Here is an 18,819-nt window from a genome sequence, read left to right as displayed (position 1 = left end):
TTACTTGATAAAGTAAATCACTTCATAGAGAAAACCTCCTTGGACAGTATAATTACAGATACTGGGTTATAATTCAGGAGCTTGCATGCTCAGTCTGGCAGGCAAATAACAAAAAAAAATCTCATTAGTAGAAAGTGGAAGAGGAAGACATATGTTGTAGGAATTTCTCCACTTTCTAGTTCTTCATTTGTAAACTTCCCTTCAAGTTCAGTGCCTTAATCTTATTAGATGTCATTGTCACTGCTTGTTATGAAACACTCAGCTGATCATTTAGATTTTCTGAAAAAGATCTTACTAAACTGAAAATGAACACAAGTAAATGCAGAAACATGCTGTTAAGAGGCTATGCACGTATTTCTGTGAGGTTTGTCCACTTGTGTACTTAACTTTCCGGTCTCCATTTGCAACCGTGGTGGCTATATAAAATAAGATGTATAACTGCATTTCTTAGTCTTTTCCATTTGCCTTGTACATGCAGTTACTCTGCGAGGTTGTGCGGCTTGCAGAACCATGCAAACAAATGGCCAGTCCGTGTAGAAACATGTGCTTGCTTGTTCTTTCTACATTTTTAAGTGGCCATAAATTAAAGTGTTTGAGTTAACTCAGAATGTCTCCATAAATCAGGGGGTTCAGATTAAAGCTTTGAGGACTCTTACATAAACTGAATTCTAGTATAAAAAAAATAATAAAAAAAAAATGATGTAATCAACTCAAAGAAAATATTCCTGAGCAGTTCAAATTACTTTTGCTCTGATGATTTTCATAATTTAACCAGCCCGCTACTTAATCTAATAGAGAAGAAAACCGCAGTGGCTCTATCGGAAACTCCAAGTTTTTGCCTCAAGCAGCAGCAAAAGCAGCCTGTTTATCTACTTTTCACACCCAAAGCTCTTTGTCTCCAAACCTCGGCTGTTCTCCCATCTGTGTCTGGTTCTGCATCTGCACGTTCTCGTGACTGAGATGCCGAGGCAAAGGCACCTGGAGGTGCCGGGCACCTCGCCGCAGGCTGCACGGCACAGGGCAGCGCACGGGGGGCTGGCAAATTCCCCTGTCCCCAAGCCCAGCCGCAGCCACAGGAGGTGAGGGTGGATCTCGTCCGTGCAGGGTGAGGGCTGAAGCACACAGGTTTGGGCACTGAATCCGTCAGACTTAAAACAGGAGGTGTCTAGCTCGGCACTGCTTTCCTGAATCACGGCTTTATCCGTGAGCAAATAACATATGTCTAAACCTGCTGTCAGCTGCAATGAGCTAAAGCAGAAGCTCGGTGCCAGCTGATGGTAGTTATATTTTTGGCCAGCAAATATGACCATGAAACAGAGCAAATAAAGGCTTTGGTTTTATCCATACCTTTTTATTTATTTCTGTAGTCTGTAGTAAGGGACCATTGCTTTAAAATCCTCAGACATTTGGACATATTTTACAAGACAGTACAGTTTCTGAATGTCACACATTGATCACAGTTTCATACTACTACATGCATATAAAGACATTGATTTTTTTTTTTTTTTTAATAATTTGTTTACGGAAACAACTGGAGAGGTCAATAAACTTTAACAAAGAATGACTAAATCAAAGTTACAAAAAATGTAAGACTCTAGGTACACTAGTATATGGCTAATGTTGCTGTAATCACCCCAAAATGCCAGGGGATTGGAAAAGTGCTTAAATGGGGAGAAAACATCTGCCGATGCATTGCCCCTTGGGTCGATCCAATATAACCCAAAGACGAGATTGTGCAAGATGTGCAGGATCTGCTGGGCTGTAGGCAGAGGCAGGAGGCTCTGCCCATCATTATATACAAGCTGAACTGGGTTCCCCATTGCTTCCCCAGTGCGCAGGGTAAAACATAAGTGAAGTGTGAGGCAATGGAGAAAGCTGTCATGTATTCTGCCCTTTTTCAAGCTGGGTCACAGTTGGTTTCAGCTTCCAGATACAAAAGCAATTTGATCCACACGTACTAGGAGAGTCACAGGAAACCTGCATTTTCCAGTTTTCTATTTGTTGCTGAATATCACATTTCTCTTTGAGAGGAACCCCACAGCTTTCTTACCCTTTAGCGACTACGGGCGCTCAGCACTGCCCTTCGGAGCTTTCACCGGGAAGCACTGGCCGGGGTTTGAGGGCTGGCGGGGCAACGCAAGTCAAGCGGCCGTCCTGTGCTTTTGGAGAAGGAAGAGCTGAGGCTGCTCCCCAGCGCCGTGAAACACCGAGCAGCCGCGATGTGCAGCACACAGACAGCCCGCCTGTCACCCGTCGGCGGGTACGGAGGTGTCCTGGAGCAGCACACGCAGCACTGCCTCAGGCAGTGTTTTCTCCCCAATTAAGAACTGTTTCACTGGCCTGATGAAAAAGCAGACTTTTTCTGCATTAGTCGGGGCTTTTTTTTAATGCTAATCTAGTTGGAAAGCGAGTTTGGTTGGTAGCTGTGGCTGGCCTTTCTGAGTGCAGTATCATGGCTTCAGAGTTCAAAGGAAGATGGAGATGCTGCCCCCCCCCCCCCCACCCCCCAAACTCACCAGTGGGGAATGTTTCAATGCAAAAACAGTTTTGTGCGCCCATCACCAAAGCCCCAGAAAGAATGGGAAAAAAAAAGTCCTCTGTCTTGCTCACAAGCCAACAAAATTGGTATAAACAAATCCCGGTGACAGCATGAACCAAAGTGTGGCTAATGGTACTTGGGAGTAGTGAAAAATAAAAGGATGAGGAGACAAAATGGGCAGAGATCCTAAACGAAACGCGGTGAGTAGAGCAGAACCGATGGATCCTAAAATGGCCTTAACTGCAGATTGCCAGTAAGACCAGAGGTTGTGACACAGTTGAAGGATGGCCCGTCGTCCAGTATTGTCCTCCCAGCATCAGCAGGTCCCTGGACTGAGGGCTGCCAGGGTTGAACCGTGGCTGAGCTCGTGGTCTTGCTGTAGGGACAGTCATTTGTGAACCTGGGGCACTGCTTTCGGTATCAAGCCCACAAAGAGTGAGCTGACACAGAAGGCTGCTCAGTCAAGGCCGGGATGATGGGGATGGTTATTGTCCTCTTGCATGAAGGATTTTCTCCTTTCACAGACTTTCATTGGCCTGTCTCTGTTTCCCATTCCCTCACCCCACTGGTTTCCTCTTAGGTGCTGTGGATAGACACCTCCATCCCTGAGGTCATGCAGAGCCTGTGGTTTTCCATTAGCTTTTAAAGATAGGGGTCCAAATTCTTTACTGGGCTAAATTGGGCACAGCTCCATTGACCTCAATGGGCATTTATTTATAGCAGCAAAGAATTTGGCATTTTTTTTGCAAATTTAGCTCCGTGGCTTCTCTCAATGCTCTAGTTTGGGCAGACCTTTGTATTGAGCCCAGGCTGATTATTATTTTCTGAAGGTAGCATCACTACAGTCTTGAAAAGACACCTTTAAAAATGTTAAAGGTTAATACTTGCTCAGTCCTACTGAATAGCAATAGTATTATTTCTGTTTAAAAAGAAAAATGAAGCTTTATTTCCTAAGCCTCTAGACTGAAGACTTCTTGTGCGATGAAACCAGAATCAAGCAAAGCAAAATTCTGAGTAGTATTTACAGATACGAACACCTGTGGCACCCTACCATTGGTGTCAAAGGACACTTATTTGTGGCTTGGGTAACACCAGCAACGAAGGGAATACACATCCTGAATGCAAACGTTCAGTTTCCCTAAGGTTTCCTTTGTCTGGCCAAGACAAAGTTTCAGTGCAAGAGCCTACCTCTGATCAGCATGGGGTGCAAAACACATTCTGAAAAATAATCATTTCAGCTGGTTTGTATTTGGGGCATTTCTGTTGTGGTAGGAGGGCTACCTACAGGGCCAAATTTAAGACTAACGTGATCAGAAGGTTTCTGTGGTGTTGTTGAATATGCTCAGACAAACTTACTGATGTGAAAGGTGCCTTTTGAAGAGATTTATGGGATCTTTGATGATATATATCATGGGCTATTGCAGTAATTGTGTTAAAAATAAAGAAAATAAAGAACAAAAAATCCCACCCAGTTAATAACCTTGTGTGTAAATGGCTATTGCTGACACATAATCACATGCATACCAATGTCTGCTGCTTACACTGCTCATTTGGGTGTTATCCAGACTTTCTGAAATATGTGTTCCCAAATTAATTCCATTTCAGATTTACTGGCTAGTGTTGTGAGCATGTAAGAAAATCACACAAGGAGATTGTTTTGCGCTAAGAAAAGGAAGTGGGTACAAAATTCCATCTTTGGAAAAAAAAACACCTTGTCACTGACCGGACTGCTGGGCTGAATCAAGCTGCAAATCTGATATGGAGTTACAGGACAGTCTGAATCTCTTGGTCATGCTAGACTTCAACAGTCCATGAGATAGCTTCAGGATGCACGTTTGTCTCATGGATGTTTTATTCAATTTATGTGACGGCACAGTTACGAAGGAGCAAGAGAGATCACTAATAAGAAGGTACATGGGTAGTATTTACCTTAGCCAAATCCAAATCCAGTCCCTTTCTGAATGGGTACTTTTTTTAATTATTATTATTTTATTCCCCTATACTTTTTTTCTCATTTCCTGATTTTATCTGGGACTGAAAGTAGAAAAAGAAGTCTCGACCTTTCTGTTTTAACCCAGGGAAACCTCCCCTGGATGTGGGAGCTTTGGAGGGAGCTTTGCCTGAGCATTGCTAGGTCACTGCCCTTAAAATAAGAGTCTGTCTTTTCAATTTTGATGTTTATCCCAACTCCAAATAATTATTAGGACAGTCAGATTCAAATCCCGTCTCTTTATGCTCTCAGATTAATTGATGTAAATCTGGAAAAACTCCGCTAAGTCCAGGCTATGGTTAATGCTGAAGCCAGTGGCACTGGCTGGCATTTACACTGCCATAACCAAGATCAGAGTGTGGCCCACTTCTTTGTTTCTCAGAAAGAACATCTTAGTTTCCATAACCAATCCCTGGTTATTTTTAAGTACCACAAACAGGAAAATACAAAAACGCGACAACATCAGACAAACTCAGTGACCTTTCGCAGACACACTTCCAGGAGGGATGTTGCGGGTGTTTTCAGAATGAAGGAAAATAATGACAACAAAAAAGTTAGGGGATCATCTATGTAAATGAATAACAAGAAAGCATCTAATATATTATTCTGTAATACAAAAAGAAGAAATCTGACTTGATTGCCCTATTATAAATTTGCTAAAAATACAGATATATATTTATATTTGTATATATATATAATTTTTTTTTTTATCTGAACAGAAAAATAGACTACTCTGGAATGCATGAAAGTCACGTGACTTTTCCATACATCAGATACTTATAAAGCCAACACAATGGCAAACAGAAGGTACAGAGGTAACTAAAACATCTGTACTTTATTCAAGAACTATTTAAAGCCATATTCTCCCCAAGTGGGTGATCCTAAAACAATCTAAGGTAACAGTTGTTCAGTTCGATTGCCATAAGCAGAAGTGACTGACCAAACATGAGCGCTTTGCCGAAGAAGTTGGAGCTAATTTGGAGTTGCCCGGGAAGCCCACCTCCCCATCTCCCTCCCCACTGAGCTGCACGGAAGGGCGCCAGGGCCACACGGTCTCCATCGCTCTGCTGCTTTACTCAGTAATTCTACTATTTGCTTTAAAATGAGGTGTTAAAAACTATTGGAGATCATGTTATGTGGAGCTTACCAACAGAGAGAGAACTTGGCTTTAGAAACCTTGTCTTTGTAATGAGTTTTAAATACCCTTGTTATTTACTATAAACTGTACCAGTCATAATTCTGTCAAGACATAAATATACAATAGGTACAAATATTAACAATACATTACAATTTTACAGAATTGTTTTCCTTAGAAATGTGTATCTTATTAGCTGCAAGGGAAGAAAAGGCTACAGTTTATCACAGCCATAGTTGCCAAAGAAACCAACCGCCTTGGATTCGTTCCTGCATGCCTTGCACAGACATATATTCCCCGGCATTTGACACACGGCATGTTCAGAAAGGGAATGTGCGTTCCACGGGTTTTCTTTTCCTTGTTTTTTCTTCTTCTACCTTTATAGACTCTTGAACCTTTCAGAAAATGTGGATTTCACAGGAGACTGTTTTGTTTTGTTTCATTTTTCCGTAAGTGTGCTTAGGTGAAGTTTCTAAGAAAAGGCACTGAGAAATCTACTGCATTAAGTGACTGCTGTTTTCCTTTGTTCAAGGCTAAAATTCAAAGTATCTTTGCCTCCTGGTTAAGAAAACTGCACCCATTCCTTCCGCAAATATATATATTCTATATATATATATTTATATATATATTAAAAATGGTGTTGATGGCGTAAGATACAAGCAAGAGCAGACATCACACGTACATAGTCCTTTCAGATACGATGTCTTCTGCAGCAGCAGGTGGAACTGTCAGCTTGCTCGATACACGATACACAGTAAGTTCACAGACCTGAATGCCAAATATCAGTGATTAAACTGCACACTTTAGCTTGATGCAAGAGATATTGCATATTTTCCCCTACTTTTATGAGCTTTGGGAAACATGTACCAAACGAACTATAAAATGAAATTGTCTTCTAGTATCTATAGGATTTGGTGAGCATTATGTTTTCAAAGCACTGCCTTTCCTTTTGTAATGAGTACAGATTTAGTCTACCATAGCTTTATTTTTAGAGTAGATTTCCCAGTGCTTACATTATATATATGTGTATTGTGCACACACACACATATATAGATACATACTTCATATTCAGACTTTATTTCATTAAAATAAATTAAACATACTTCCTTTTTAACTGGGCACAAAATGAGAGCTACATCTTCATACACAAATAAGAAAGAAATGCTCTTCAAGCATATTATATGCTTAATTTTAAATTATTTGCTTTCTATAAGAAATCTATAGGACTTTGGCTATTCATACTTAAAAGGTAGATTCTTAATGATACTTTTGAATTTGGCTTTCAAAAGTGACTCAATAAAATGCTACTTTAAAGGTAGGACTAAATAGATGATATAAGATGTGTGTTGTAAATGATCACACAAGGCAGACAGAGGGCCTTTGGTTACAAGGAGAGTTGCACCAGTTGATTATCAGTTAAAAAAATGATAGAATTGTTGATCTATACATTTTTGTCAGTGCCATCTATAAACCAAATACATCAATTTGGATGAAAAAGTGTGGTAAGTACTACACTATATGGCTATATTTAAATATGCTCACTTTTGCGATATGTAAAATATGACTTTTTTTCCACATGAAAGCATCAGCTTTAAAAATATTTAACTTGGAAATCACTATTACTTACTTTATCAAAAAAAATTTCCCTGATTTTTTTTTCTTTTTACATTTGTGCTGATGGCAGACATGAATGATCACCGAAACATAGAGATTATGTTAAGACTGTTCTCTTTAAAATTTCTCATTGCCGCTCTATGGCCTTGGGAAGCCATAGAATAAATCAGTATTTAAAGCTTATCTGCTGGAAAGTCACTTTACTTCTTCTTAATGACTCAATCTTAACTAGCATCTCAGCAATACATCAGTTCCTCTAAGTACACTTGTATTTACTATGGCCAAATCCTAAAGTCCTTCGCCAGGCAAAGAGCCCATTTGGACGAACGGTGGTTTTGGCTGAGTGAAGACAGAGTAAAAGCTGAGGAACCTCAGGAATTGGCCCTGCGTAAATACCCTGGAGAATACAGTTTGCTCGCACGGATACCTCTTACTGATTTTGAGTATCTCCCGCATAGCTCTCTGCATGACACGAGGTCTCTTCTGCTGCCAGCGGGCGAATTCGTGAGGTGGTGGCTCAGGTCTCACTCGCGCCTTCCCCAGGGCCTGGCCTTGCAGGAGGCAAGGAGGACTTCTGAGCAGGTGCCTTGGGCTGTGTCCCACCGCCAGGGGCCAGCGGGGACCACTGCTTCAGCATGTGTGCAGGCTTGTGCCAAGGAGAGACCTAACAAAGCTATCATCGTAACCCTTAACAGTTCCTAAAACAGATATGTGCTTATTGCTTTTGTCCGTACATGCTGCATTCACTATTACGGATTACAGACAGAAGTACTGTACAGCGTGGACGGAGAGACAGTTACATTCAGGACTAACCAACGGCTTTTTCACAGGGGGAAGGAACAAAACGCAGCGGACTCGTGTGGTTACGGTCTTCCTCCAGCGTGCGCCTCCGCTCCCGAGTCCCGTGCCTCTGCACGCCCCAAGACCTGTTGCATGCAGATAGCTACACGCCCCGGCAGGTACTCCGAAATAGGTCAGGAAACGCTTATTGACAGAGTTATTTACAACTGAGTTTTACAGTAGAAACGGATAACAACATAAAAGATTACCATCACAGTTATCACAGGACAGGTTGTGACTTGCTACCGGCGTGTAACAAATCACAGTCACGACAGGAGGCACAAATTAAAATAGTGCTTTGTTAAAGTGCTTGATTGTTACACTCTGCTATCCTACTCCAGCATCGCAACAACAACAAAAAGTCAACGTAAAGTGCTTTTCCCCCCCAATATTAAAAACCAAAGACAAATTATTTCCTACACAATTTGATATAACTTTATTGAAACAATAATATTTTAAAAACCTAGGCTGGTGGCTGCTAGTTCTGTTCATTTAAAATGGTCAAATCTTTTTTTTTTTTTTTTTTCTCGTTTCGCTTAAAAATGAGTGGATGCTATTAAAACATCAGGCCTGATCCTGCTGTCTCTGGCAGCCGCCCTGTGCTGCCACGACGCGCCAGCGTGGCAGGAGCTGCTCCCGCCCGACCTCCTCGCAAGAGAGAGCACGACCAGGCCCGGGGCGGGTAGCTAAAGAATCCCTCTTTTTGCATATTTATGTAACGCTTGCATATCTTTCACCGCACCACGCGGGCGCGAAAAGCTTCAGACCGACTGGTTCCTCTCCTACGCCAAGGGCGAGACTTCGGCCGAGGCCTGAAGTCGGGGCGCGGGCGGGAAGGGGAGGCCCGAGGAGCAGGCCTCAGGGCCGGCCGCCGCGCTGGGCCATCCCCATGGGGCAGGGAGCCGCCACGGCGCGGACGGGGGCACGGAGAGGAGCCGAGCTCCCCTTCCAGCCCCGCGCTCCCCGGCTGCGGGAAGGGGCCTGCGATGCCGCCGGAGATCCCTGCTTCTGCATGGCTCCTTCACACCTTCCCAGCGTGGGCTGTGGGTGCCCCAAGGGCCACACGCTGGCCCAGGGGCAGGTTTCGATTTAGCAGAGGGTAAGTGCGAGTTTCACTACATCCTAGGGGGTGTTTGGAATTAGATACAAGTGGTGCAACTCACCCTGCTGATGTTTCAAAAGAAAATGTCAGGTCCTACAGGATATTGTATTGTTAAACACACACAGAGCATTTTAATAATTGGTTTCTCTAGACCGCTATTTGTTTTAAATGGTTTTCACTTGGATTTTCCAATAATGCAAGTGTTCCCTGTTACCTTTAGACATAATATCCATCAGAGAAAGCTGTAGATGGGGAACAGCTGCCCTGAAGCAGAGAGCATTGTGTTTTTGATAGCTTTATACCAACCCCAGCAATTTATTCCAGAGTTCAAATCTGGCTGCCTCGGCATCCTTTATGGAACTAATGCAAATCAGGTGTTAGTATTTCCAAAAGGAGCTCTAGCGTTCAAGGGGAATGGATGGATATTTGGTCACATTGGCTTCACTGGACAACATGAAAGGAGATCAATGTGTGATCATGATTTGCAATCCTTATTTTTGACTGATGTGGGCAATGTCTTTAAAGTTGTTTCAGAGAAGGACATTTTCACAAACCCACACTGGACCTCCCCTCAGACTTTTAGAAACATGTGGCTTATTTCAGCCAAGTTCATGCCATGCAGAAGCTCTTTTTTTTGTGTTGACTGTAAAGACATTCCTTTAAACTTTCAGTAAGTTCTTTTGGAGCCTGTCTCAGATGCTTTGATCATGTGTGTTAGCATGTCCTCCACTGCCTGGTAATACATGGACTTCTGGAGAAATGTGATTTTCTAGTCTGACAGTCTCCTGATGGCCCTGGGTTCTTCCAGTGATACCTTCCATAGAGTAAATGCAGTTTTGCCCTATCAGCTTAGGGGAAGTGGGTAAAGCAGCAGCTTCTAAATGGTTCTTCTCTGTTCTATAAACATTGTCCTTTTGCTTTAGATAACCACTGTTTGTAACATTGTACTTAGGACTCACATTTCCGGGAGGACTCGAATCGTAAAGCAGCTGACCTTCATCGTCAGTGTCAGCATCTATGTATTTGTGAATACCAGCATCGTGGAAGTTGAAAGCTATGGCTGTCTGTGTCTCTGGTGACTTTGGGGGTGTTCTCGCACTCGCAGTTGTGTAGATCGAGGTTTCTGGGCTCATGAGAGATCTGTCAGAGAGTAAGGAAGTATCTGTGGCAGCAGCAGCAGCTCCCCTGCCCTTGAGAGGGTCTGGATATATTCTCAGGACATTTGATGCTGGTACTAATGTGCTGGTGTCCTCTTCCATGAAGTTGACTTTCAGAGATCTTAGTTTTAAAGGGTTACTGGCCTTTATGGAGCTTTTGGGACTTTCTATGAAAAAAGCAGAACGGTGGCTGCCTTCAGAGCTTGGGTTTATTTCCACAAATCGGGCACTACTCCCCTCCCCTCTGCTCTGCTCCTGAATCACATTAATGCCACCTTTGCAGGGAAGGGTAGCGAGTGGGCTGTGGGAAAATCTCCCAGAGTCAGGGAACTCAGCAGCACAACTTATGAAGCTGTCGATGCTGGACATGCTCCTCATGTCAATGATCCCATCGGCACGAGTCGTCAGCAAGGGCACCATAGGGCCGGGAAGGGTCTCCATTTCTAGCTCTTCCTTTTGCTTTCCAGGCTGACTCGACTCTTTAGTGTTAAGGTTTGGCTGTGACTGAGTCTTTGCCATTTTGTTATACATGTCCTCTAGCTGTTGGACATTCAGGTGCTGGGGACTTGAGGACGACCTGGCTTTTTCTGGAGATCCTTGTTCCTTGGTTTCAAAAGATTTACTAGAGCTAGTTTCAGAGAGTGTTCTCTTGGTCCATTTCCATTTGCTGGGAGATAAATGATTGTCCTGAACTTTATCCTTTTTGGCTATGCTTTCTCCATTCTTTTCAACCACAATGTCCATGAGTTCTATACTACGGGCAAATGCGTCCTTCATGTTCATGGAGACAATACTACCATTCCTTTTTGCTCTTTCAAGAGCTTCTCTGCGCTTAATGGCTTTCTCCTGCCTCTTCTGCTCTTTGTAGAACTCAGAGAAGTTATTGACAATAATTGGGATAGGAAGAGCAATCACCAGCACTCCAGCAATGCAGCACAGTCCTCCTACTATTTTACCTAAAAGTGTTTTGGGGTAGATGTCTCCATAGCCTACTGTTGTCATGGTGATTGTTGCCCACCAGAAAGAAGCTGGGATGCTCTTGAATTTCGTATCGTCCTCATCCTTTTCTGCAAAAAATACTAAACTGGAAAAGATCATAATGCCCATGGCCAAAAACAAGATGAGTAAGCCAAGCTCATTGTAACTCCTCCTCAGTGTAAACCCCAAGGACTGTAAACCTGTTGAGTGCCGGGCAAGCTTTAGAATCCGGAGTATCCTCATAATCCGAAATATTTGGACCACTCGTCGTACATTTTGGAACTGAAGTACACTTTTATTGGATTCTGTGAGGAAGATAGTGACATAGTATGGTAAAATAGCTAGCAAATCAATAGCATTCAGTGGGCCTTTGAAAAACTTCCATTTCTTAGGCGAGGATAGGAACCGCAAGAGGTATTCCATTGTAAACCATGCAATGCACACTGCTTCCACATGGGCAAGTTGGGGATTATCTGTTGTCTGCCCAAATTCATCCACGCCTTGTAGTTCAGGAAGTGTGTTAAGGGACAAGGCAATTGTAGATAGTACAATAAACATGATGGAAATGATTGCCAAAATCTGGAAAGGAAAGAGAAGACAGTGAGTTCGGCTCAGAATATATTACACTATCTACCATCGTCATTAACACATGGCTTTATTTCCACTTATACTTTTCAAGAGTAACTCTGCTCTTAGTACCTGGAAATCAGATGACCAATGCATCCTGAAGTGATTTTATTTTGGAAGCTACTCTTAGTTATATCAGATGTATAGAGCAGATAAAACATTTACTTCAGCTCCTGTCCATTCCTCTCAGTGTATTCAAGGAACATGTACCAAGCAGCTAGGACGCCAGGAGGACTGTGAAGCAGTTCACAGCAGGAGCTTTTGATTAGCTGCTAATTAGGTGCCCAACAAAGCCCATCTGGACAACAAGCTCTAAAATCTAAGCAAGAAGGAGAGCAATTGTGAATGCAAGATTCAGTCACAGCAATGTAGACCATTTAATGTATGGCTACATCTATAAAATGGGGTGCCTATGGCTAATTACAGATAGATGTGTACAACTCTACTACATATAAGCATACAAGTAACACACTCTTTTTGAATGACTCACCTCTAATTTGAAACTTGACAGCTGTGAAAGACATGAAAACCTTCCTAGACTTTCTAAAACATTTTGAGCTCTGAGCTATTCTGCATGTGACCAGCTGGCCACCCCAGCTACTCAACACAGCCAGGAGAAAAAAACAAACCAAACTGCACAGTAGTGAGACAGACAAGACTCTTGCGATCAAGAGTGCAATGAGACAAGAAGGATCTGCAGTGAGCAGTCTCTAAAAATTTAAACACATAAAATCTGATCCTGGGCCACTGACTTTATGCAGAGCCGGAAAGAATAAAGTGCTAGATTAGTGTATTTGCAGTGTTCAGATGCTGTAGGCAGACTGTCCTTCCATATCTGTTTTATATAGACATTAATTCTATACTTTCCAGCTTCCCTAATTACATTTTCTTTTAAAGTAATTTGAGGGAGGTTTTGGAGCTGACAGACAATTTGAGGATTTTTTTTTCTACGCATGGATTCTTTCTCTAGCTTGTTAATTGGGTAGGAATATATCTAGTTTCTTAGGTTACTGCCAAAATACAGGAATGATTTCAAAACACACGTATATGTGACTAATGTTTTATGTATTCATTGCAGTGTAAGCTGGTCCCTTATGCTTGCTTTTCTTCTGCTTGATTGAAAAGAAGCATAAAATCAATTGCAACATGTGTGTGTGATGACTAAATACACAATATGCAGCAGCGGATTATAAAATGTATGACAAGAGTTCTGCATCATGAATTGCAAATCTGACATGCTCTGAGTCCATGTCCTTCCTTGCCCATGTAACTAGATTTTAGCTTTCCTCACCGTCATGTTTCTCAGCCAGCCTCGCAATACCAGAATATTCACAGTTACCACCTGGGGCACTGCAGAAAGAAATTCTTGCAGGACTTCTCTTCAGCCAAGCCCAGCACACATATCCTAACTGTCAGGAAATAACAGACGTCTGAAGGGATAGTCCCTACAGTGGCACAAGCCTTGCTTGTGAGAAACGTAAATATCCAATATGGTTTGGAAACAGCCCGGTCTTCTCTGGAAGAGTCTCAGCTCCGAAAAAGCTGAAAGGCAGAAGTGTTCTGCAAAGGTTGGAAGCTGCACTTGAATTCATATAGTAAGCCTAAGCTGCGGTTTTAGGAGAGAAGCTGGCTCATACGCCTTCAAAAAATCCAAATGTAATGTAAGAGTTTCAACATTGACATTTTGATTTCCAAAAGTGTTTTAAAATCTACTTGCAGTTTAAAACAACCTTGCAAATCAATGTAATAAAAACATTTACCTTTTAACTCACTAAAAGTGTACTACATAACTTTGATTTGTACATGACACTGCAGATGTAGCAATTTAATCTGAAGAATGAAATCTGACTAGAAACAAACATTAGCTCCATTAAACAGTCTGGTTTCATTGCTTAAATTGGATTAAATAGAAAAAGTGAATGGTGTAAATGGCCTCCTGTGCAATTCTCTAATACTGGGATTTTTAGAATATCCTCACTTTCAGTTATTTAATTTTTACTAGGAGAAATGCTGAGAAGATTCCCTTTCATTTTTAAACAGATTACTTAAAAGAAAGTTTATTGTTAACAGTATAAAGATGCATTCACAGAAGACAATCCACTGATAGGAAACAAACAACCTCAAAATGAATCCCTACATTTAAGTGAATTGAGTGTTAGAAAGAGGTCATCAGAAATACAATCTGACTCATGAGCAATCAGAAGAAACAACCATTTAAGCTTATTCATGGATTCTGTATTTATTTGGCTGAAGGGAAAGGTGAAAAATGAGGCAAAACTCACAGAGATATTTTGATATGGGACCAAACCCCCTTGGCTTGCGCAGTGATCAGGAAATGGACCCCTACTGATAGAGAAGCTGTTTCTTTTCCCTGTCACCCCCTGCACGAACTAATGGTTTCAAACTCAAGAGAATAAAATGAAAGTCAAGTGTCTCATGCTGAAGTGGGGGGAGAAATTTAGCTGTTAACTATTTCAGCACAGTTGGTTGTTTTAGAAGATCATCTCCTGAAAACAATAAAATATCCCCAGAAGCAGGGAGTCCGATTTGCTTTCCTAGAAGGCTCTTTCAGTGTTTTTTGCTGTGGCTTTGTTTACAACCCAAGATTTCCGAAGGTGTTTGGGATGTTTTCAATAGTGATTTCCGATTTCTTGCTGGTTTTTATCTCTGCCCGCTATACACAGAAGGGCTTATTTGTAGACTTAGATGTACCTAGTGTGTTTTATCTCCTTCAATTTCAGTGTAAATATTAACACTCCATCTTTATTCAGTGGATGTCATCCAGCAGCAGTAATTGGTGTCAAACCTTCTGTTTCCTTTGATATACTTTCCTGCTTTGAAGATGAAGGCAATGCCAGGTGAACATAAATTTGAAAACTAGTAGATCTGAGTGTAAGATTTGTTTTTTGGTTTACCAGATCTAGCCATGAAGCTAAGCAATAAACAGAGAGGGACATTTATCACTTCTCCTGCAAGTTGCAGCAAGATGTCCCCAGTGCACCTGAGGTACAGATTTTCCCCCTTATTGATCTACTGCAATCATACATCTTTAGAAGCTTGTCAGGTTAAGAAAAACTTCTAAAGGTGGGCTGACTGCCCTCAAGTACTCAAAGCACTTTTCAGTTGGAAAGTACCCAGATGATGGAGGTAAAAACATCCCCATAGGGTGTTTAGAGGGTCCTTCTCTAAGGTATGTCTTATCCTGGTAGCATCTACCACCCAAAAAAGCCACCTGAGCAGCAGTTCTTTGCAGCAAACTGCAACCAGCTGCTGTTGTTGCTGGGCACTAGCAGTGCATTCAGTGGCACAGGGCTCTACCCCGACGTATTTACAGTCTTGGATTTCAGATTACAGAAATCACCGTCTGTCCTTCTAATAGGGTTTCCTATCAGAGCCATACTGATTCTCTGCCTTGGCAGCTTTTGTGTTTTCCACTGGCGGTAATGAGGGACAGGAAGCTGCAGGAACGACTCAGACTACCAAGAGCACCTCCAGAGATGCTGGGTGCAGTGGGCAACCTTTCCATTCGATTCCCAGCCCTTCCTCCTTCCTTTGCTCTTCCAGGCTCACTTGTGACCTGTGTGCTTCTGGTGCCACGGTCCTGAGAGCCGATCCCTGCTGTCCTCACGCAGGGATCCATCAGAGCTATGGACAGGAGCCCTGGCAGGCCAGGCCTTACTGGGCAGGTATCCACAGCTGAGCGTCACACACGCTCTCTAAACCACCATAAAGCTCATAAGGTTTAAGAGTAGTTATCCCCTGCCCAACTTTCAGACCATTTCTTCTAACAGATGGCATGAAAGAAGCTGGGTAAGTTCCCTTTCTCTGTTTCTGCATTTGCTATCACGTTTCACCTGCATCAACACACCATGAATTGTGAAATTCCCCCTCAGGTGCTTTTCTAGGTGCCTTGCAGAGGATATTGGACTGGCTCCTAATGACAGCCCTGGCTTGGAGTGCACACCTCAGTACGGATAGGCAGGATTCCAGAAAAAACTTCTCTTCCACCAAATTGACTGATTCGCAAAGATTTGTATTGAGCGAATCTGGGTTGCTGGTATGGTTCCTTTGTGGAAGCTGAATAACCCAAGGGCAGGCAGGGCAAGGTTTTGAATGAATTTAAAGCATTGCCTCAAAGTGATTAGCATGATTGTACATACAGGCTGGTTATTACACATGCAAATGAGACAAGCAAGCTGATTATGTGAGTAAGTGTAGCCAGTTTGTGTGCAACTGCTGCTTCCTGAGGCAGGATGGATGTGCCAGGCTTGCAAGCCACTAACCCCCACCTTCTCCAAAATCCCCCCCCAGATTCGGCAGGTAACAACCACCTTGCAGGAGCTATGCTCCTGCGCTGGCCTGATCCTGCTTGGTAGATGACAGAGGCCCTGGGATTCATCCTTGGTGTCAGCAAGGTCTTTGCTCGCCTGTAGAAAGGAGAGGGCTCCACAAAGGAGCCAGGATGCTCAGGAATCTCCTGCCTCTCTTCGGCATGTGATAGCAGAATTTTGTGGGCAGCAAAACTGCGCATGCTACCTCCCAGACAGCTCAGGGTGGGGTAAGTTTAAGGCAGCGTTTAGGGCTGGTAATAAACATTACTTCATTTTCTGTTCTTTGCACCGCTAAAGACCCTAACTGAGGTCAAGGCATAAGACTGGAGATTTTCAAAGCCATTAAAACTAATAAGAATAGGCTGACCAAATCCCATAGATGGCTCTAAAATCCCAGTGTAAGCATCTGAGATCTCTCTGCTGATGGCAACATGCCCTATACTTTTTCTGTCTTCATGCTCAGTAATGAAGCTGATATAGCAAGGAGAAGGGGTGGTGTGTGGGAGAGAGTGGGAGGGTGTTTGAATATAGATTCAATATTCTTGGAAATACGATGAGGAAATTGTTATGTAATCAAGAAGTTCAATAATGGTTTTGTCTAATGCACTTTTTTAGCTCCATCAGGGCCTGCAGATTAAACTTGGCATCAGGACCAGGCTTCATTCATATGTTCCATTTACTGAGGGATTTTTCCTGCAGCCTTCCTATTTCCCCGAGCGAGCAATACACTTTGAGTCAGACTGTCCAGCTCCCTCCCGCCATGCCTGTGCCAGCCCATGTCTCCCCAGGCCCCGAGGAACAGAGCACAGTGTATTTTGAGCACTATCCCACGTGCTGTGCGGTGCAGAAACAGATGGAGGGTTCCTTAATCTCTGCGCGCGGGGTAACGGCTCCCACTCACGGCAGGTATTTATTGACAGGGACTGGCTTTAGGAAACACCTCTTCACTAGAGAATGCCTATCTATTCATAAACCGAAGCAGTTTGCAGAAAGTGGTCACTTCTGATGCCATGATTCTGACCATTTGGCTTGTTTGTTTTTTGTTTGTTTGTTTTTGTTTGTTTGTTTGTTTGTTTGTTTGTTTTGTTTTGTTTTTTTTCTAGAGGCCATAATGACAGGTAGCACTTCTTGGATCATGGCAAGCAGATGAGACCTAACTTGGGGATAAAGAGGCACGGGATGCACACAGAACCTTTAGTCTGCTTTTTTATGGGGAAGGATGCTAAGACGCAGTCAAAGACCTTGAATCTCCACAACCCCAAACCAAATGCCAAGTTCCTCTAATTTCTGTGGAAGGTAAGGCCATGTGCAAGAGTTCCCCTGATCGGGCACTTTCCGTACCACTTCTGCACCCTGGCTTGAGGAGCCCCCTGAGACCCATTTGTACCAGATCTGCCCTGTGGAGGGGCAGGACCCTGCACACACCAGCTCCCCCACATCCCTGCAGTGCCCCCAGTGACTGCATCCACAGGCTGGGAGAGTTCAGACTCCTGTGCTCCTCTGTAAACATCACTGCATAGCAGGAAATCCATAAAACCAAAACCATGTCTATTTTGCCTTGTAATGCCTGAGATCTCAATTTTGTCATTGCCTGGTAGAGCCCAGATTGAATATTGGTTAATTATTTGATTTTAGTTATAGCTGTAATAATTTTATCTGTTGGGAGGATAAGTCTATTCGGTCTAAAAGGGAATATAATACTTCTGCTGATTATATGCTGATGCCTTGTTTACCTACAGGCACCCAGAAAGCTGCTGCTGCAACTGCTGCTGACTAAGCTAAAGTGGGCAGAAAAGTAGCCTTCAGGCATGGCTGCCTGTAAATTCCTTGATGCTGTAAAGAACATGTTCAGTTGTCAGAGAGATATCAAGCCCCGTTAAATGATAAATGGTGTCAGTCTTCCTCCTGAGCAAAGCCCAGATGCAAATGGTGCACAGGAGAAGAAAATGATAAATGAATGAAAACACTGAAAAGGCAAACTTCAAAGACATACACTGCCTTGAGACATCAGCACAGTGATAGTGCTCAAGAAAGGATGAGAGGGGAGCATCTGTCCTATTTCTGCTGCTGGGGAAAGTTAAATAGGAAACAAACACACATAAGCTCAATGTTCCCCTTTTTTTCCTGGCCTTGCCTTTTGTCCGGGAAGACTGCAACCCAGCAAGCAGCGCTTGTGCAAGATGCCCAGCCCCAGACAGCACCGCGCAGACCCAAACTGTTTGCACATCCAGACCTCCTCCCCAGACACAACCATCCCTGCAGCTTCGTGCTCCCCTTTCAGGTACCTCTCCCATTCTTGCTTTCTATCTTGTATTCAGTTGCCAAGGGTTTGAATTCAGAAAAAAAAAATAATAAAAAAAATAACAATGCCTTAACCCTGAGCAGCAGTGAACACCTGGGAACTGCTCCTCAAGGTGCTTTTGTGATTTAACCCTGCACTAAGGAAAGTGAATGCTCATGAACGACTCCCAGTGTCCCAAGCAGTCCGCTCAGCCTCAGGAACTAT

The 18,819-nt window shown here is 43.0% G+C and overlaps 2 protein-coding genes across 7 annotated transcripts in view; one reads left to right on the top strand and one right to left on the bottom strand.

Annotated features, from left to right (window-relative positions):
- Nucleotides 1–18,819, top strand: part of LOC310882857 (somatomedin-B and thrombospondin type-1 domain-containing protein-like) — a 71,249-nt gene that overhangs the window by 34,048 nt on the left and 18,382 nt on the right. For 2 of the 6 annotated variants that reach the window (XR_014573183.1, XR_014573184.1), the window contains exons 6-7: nt 8,109–8,251; nt 17,417–18,594. The gene's annotated coding sequence lies outside the window, so the exon portion shown is untranslated. The remainder of the gene's footprint in view (nt 1–8,108; nt 8,252–17,416; nt 18,595–18,819) is intronic. The other 4 variants (XR_014573181.1, XR_014573182.1, XR_014573180.1 and 1 more) reach the window with 4 other exon arrangements.
- Nucleotides 1,331–18,819, bottom strand: part of KCNB1 (potassium voltage-gated channel subfamily B member 1) — a 120,356-nt gene continuing 102,867 nt past the window's right edge. The window contains exon 3 of the mRNA XM_083802195.1: nt 1,331–11,934. Coding sequence (XP_083658321.1) covers nt 9,913–11,934 — 2,022 coding nt within the window. The 3' untranslated portion in view covers nt 1,331–9,912. The remainder of the gene's footprint in view (nt 11,935–18,819) is intronic.

Source organism: Anser anser (assembly GCF_964211835.1).
Source record: "Anser anser genome assembly, chromosome: 16".
In the NCBI taxonomy this organism is placed as follows: Eukaryota; Metazoa; Chordata; class Aves; order Anseriformes; family Anatidae; genus Anser; species Anser anser.
The sequence above is the reverse complement of the archived record's forward strand: the minus strand, read 5'-3'. Positions and strand labels throughout refer to the sequence as shown.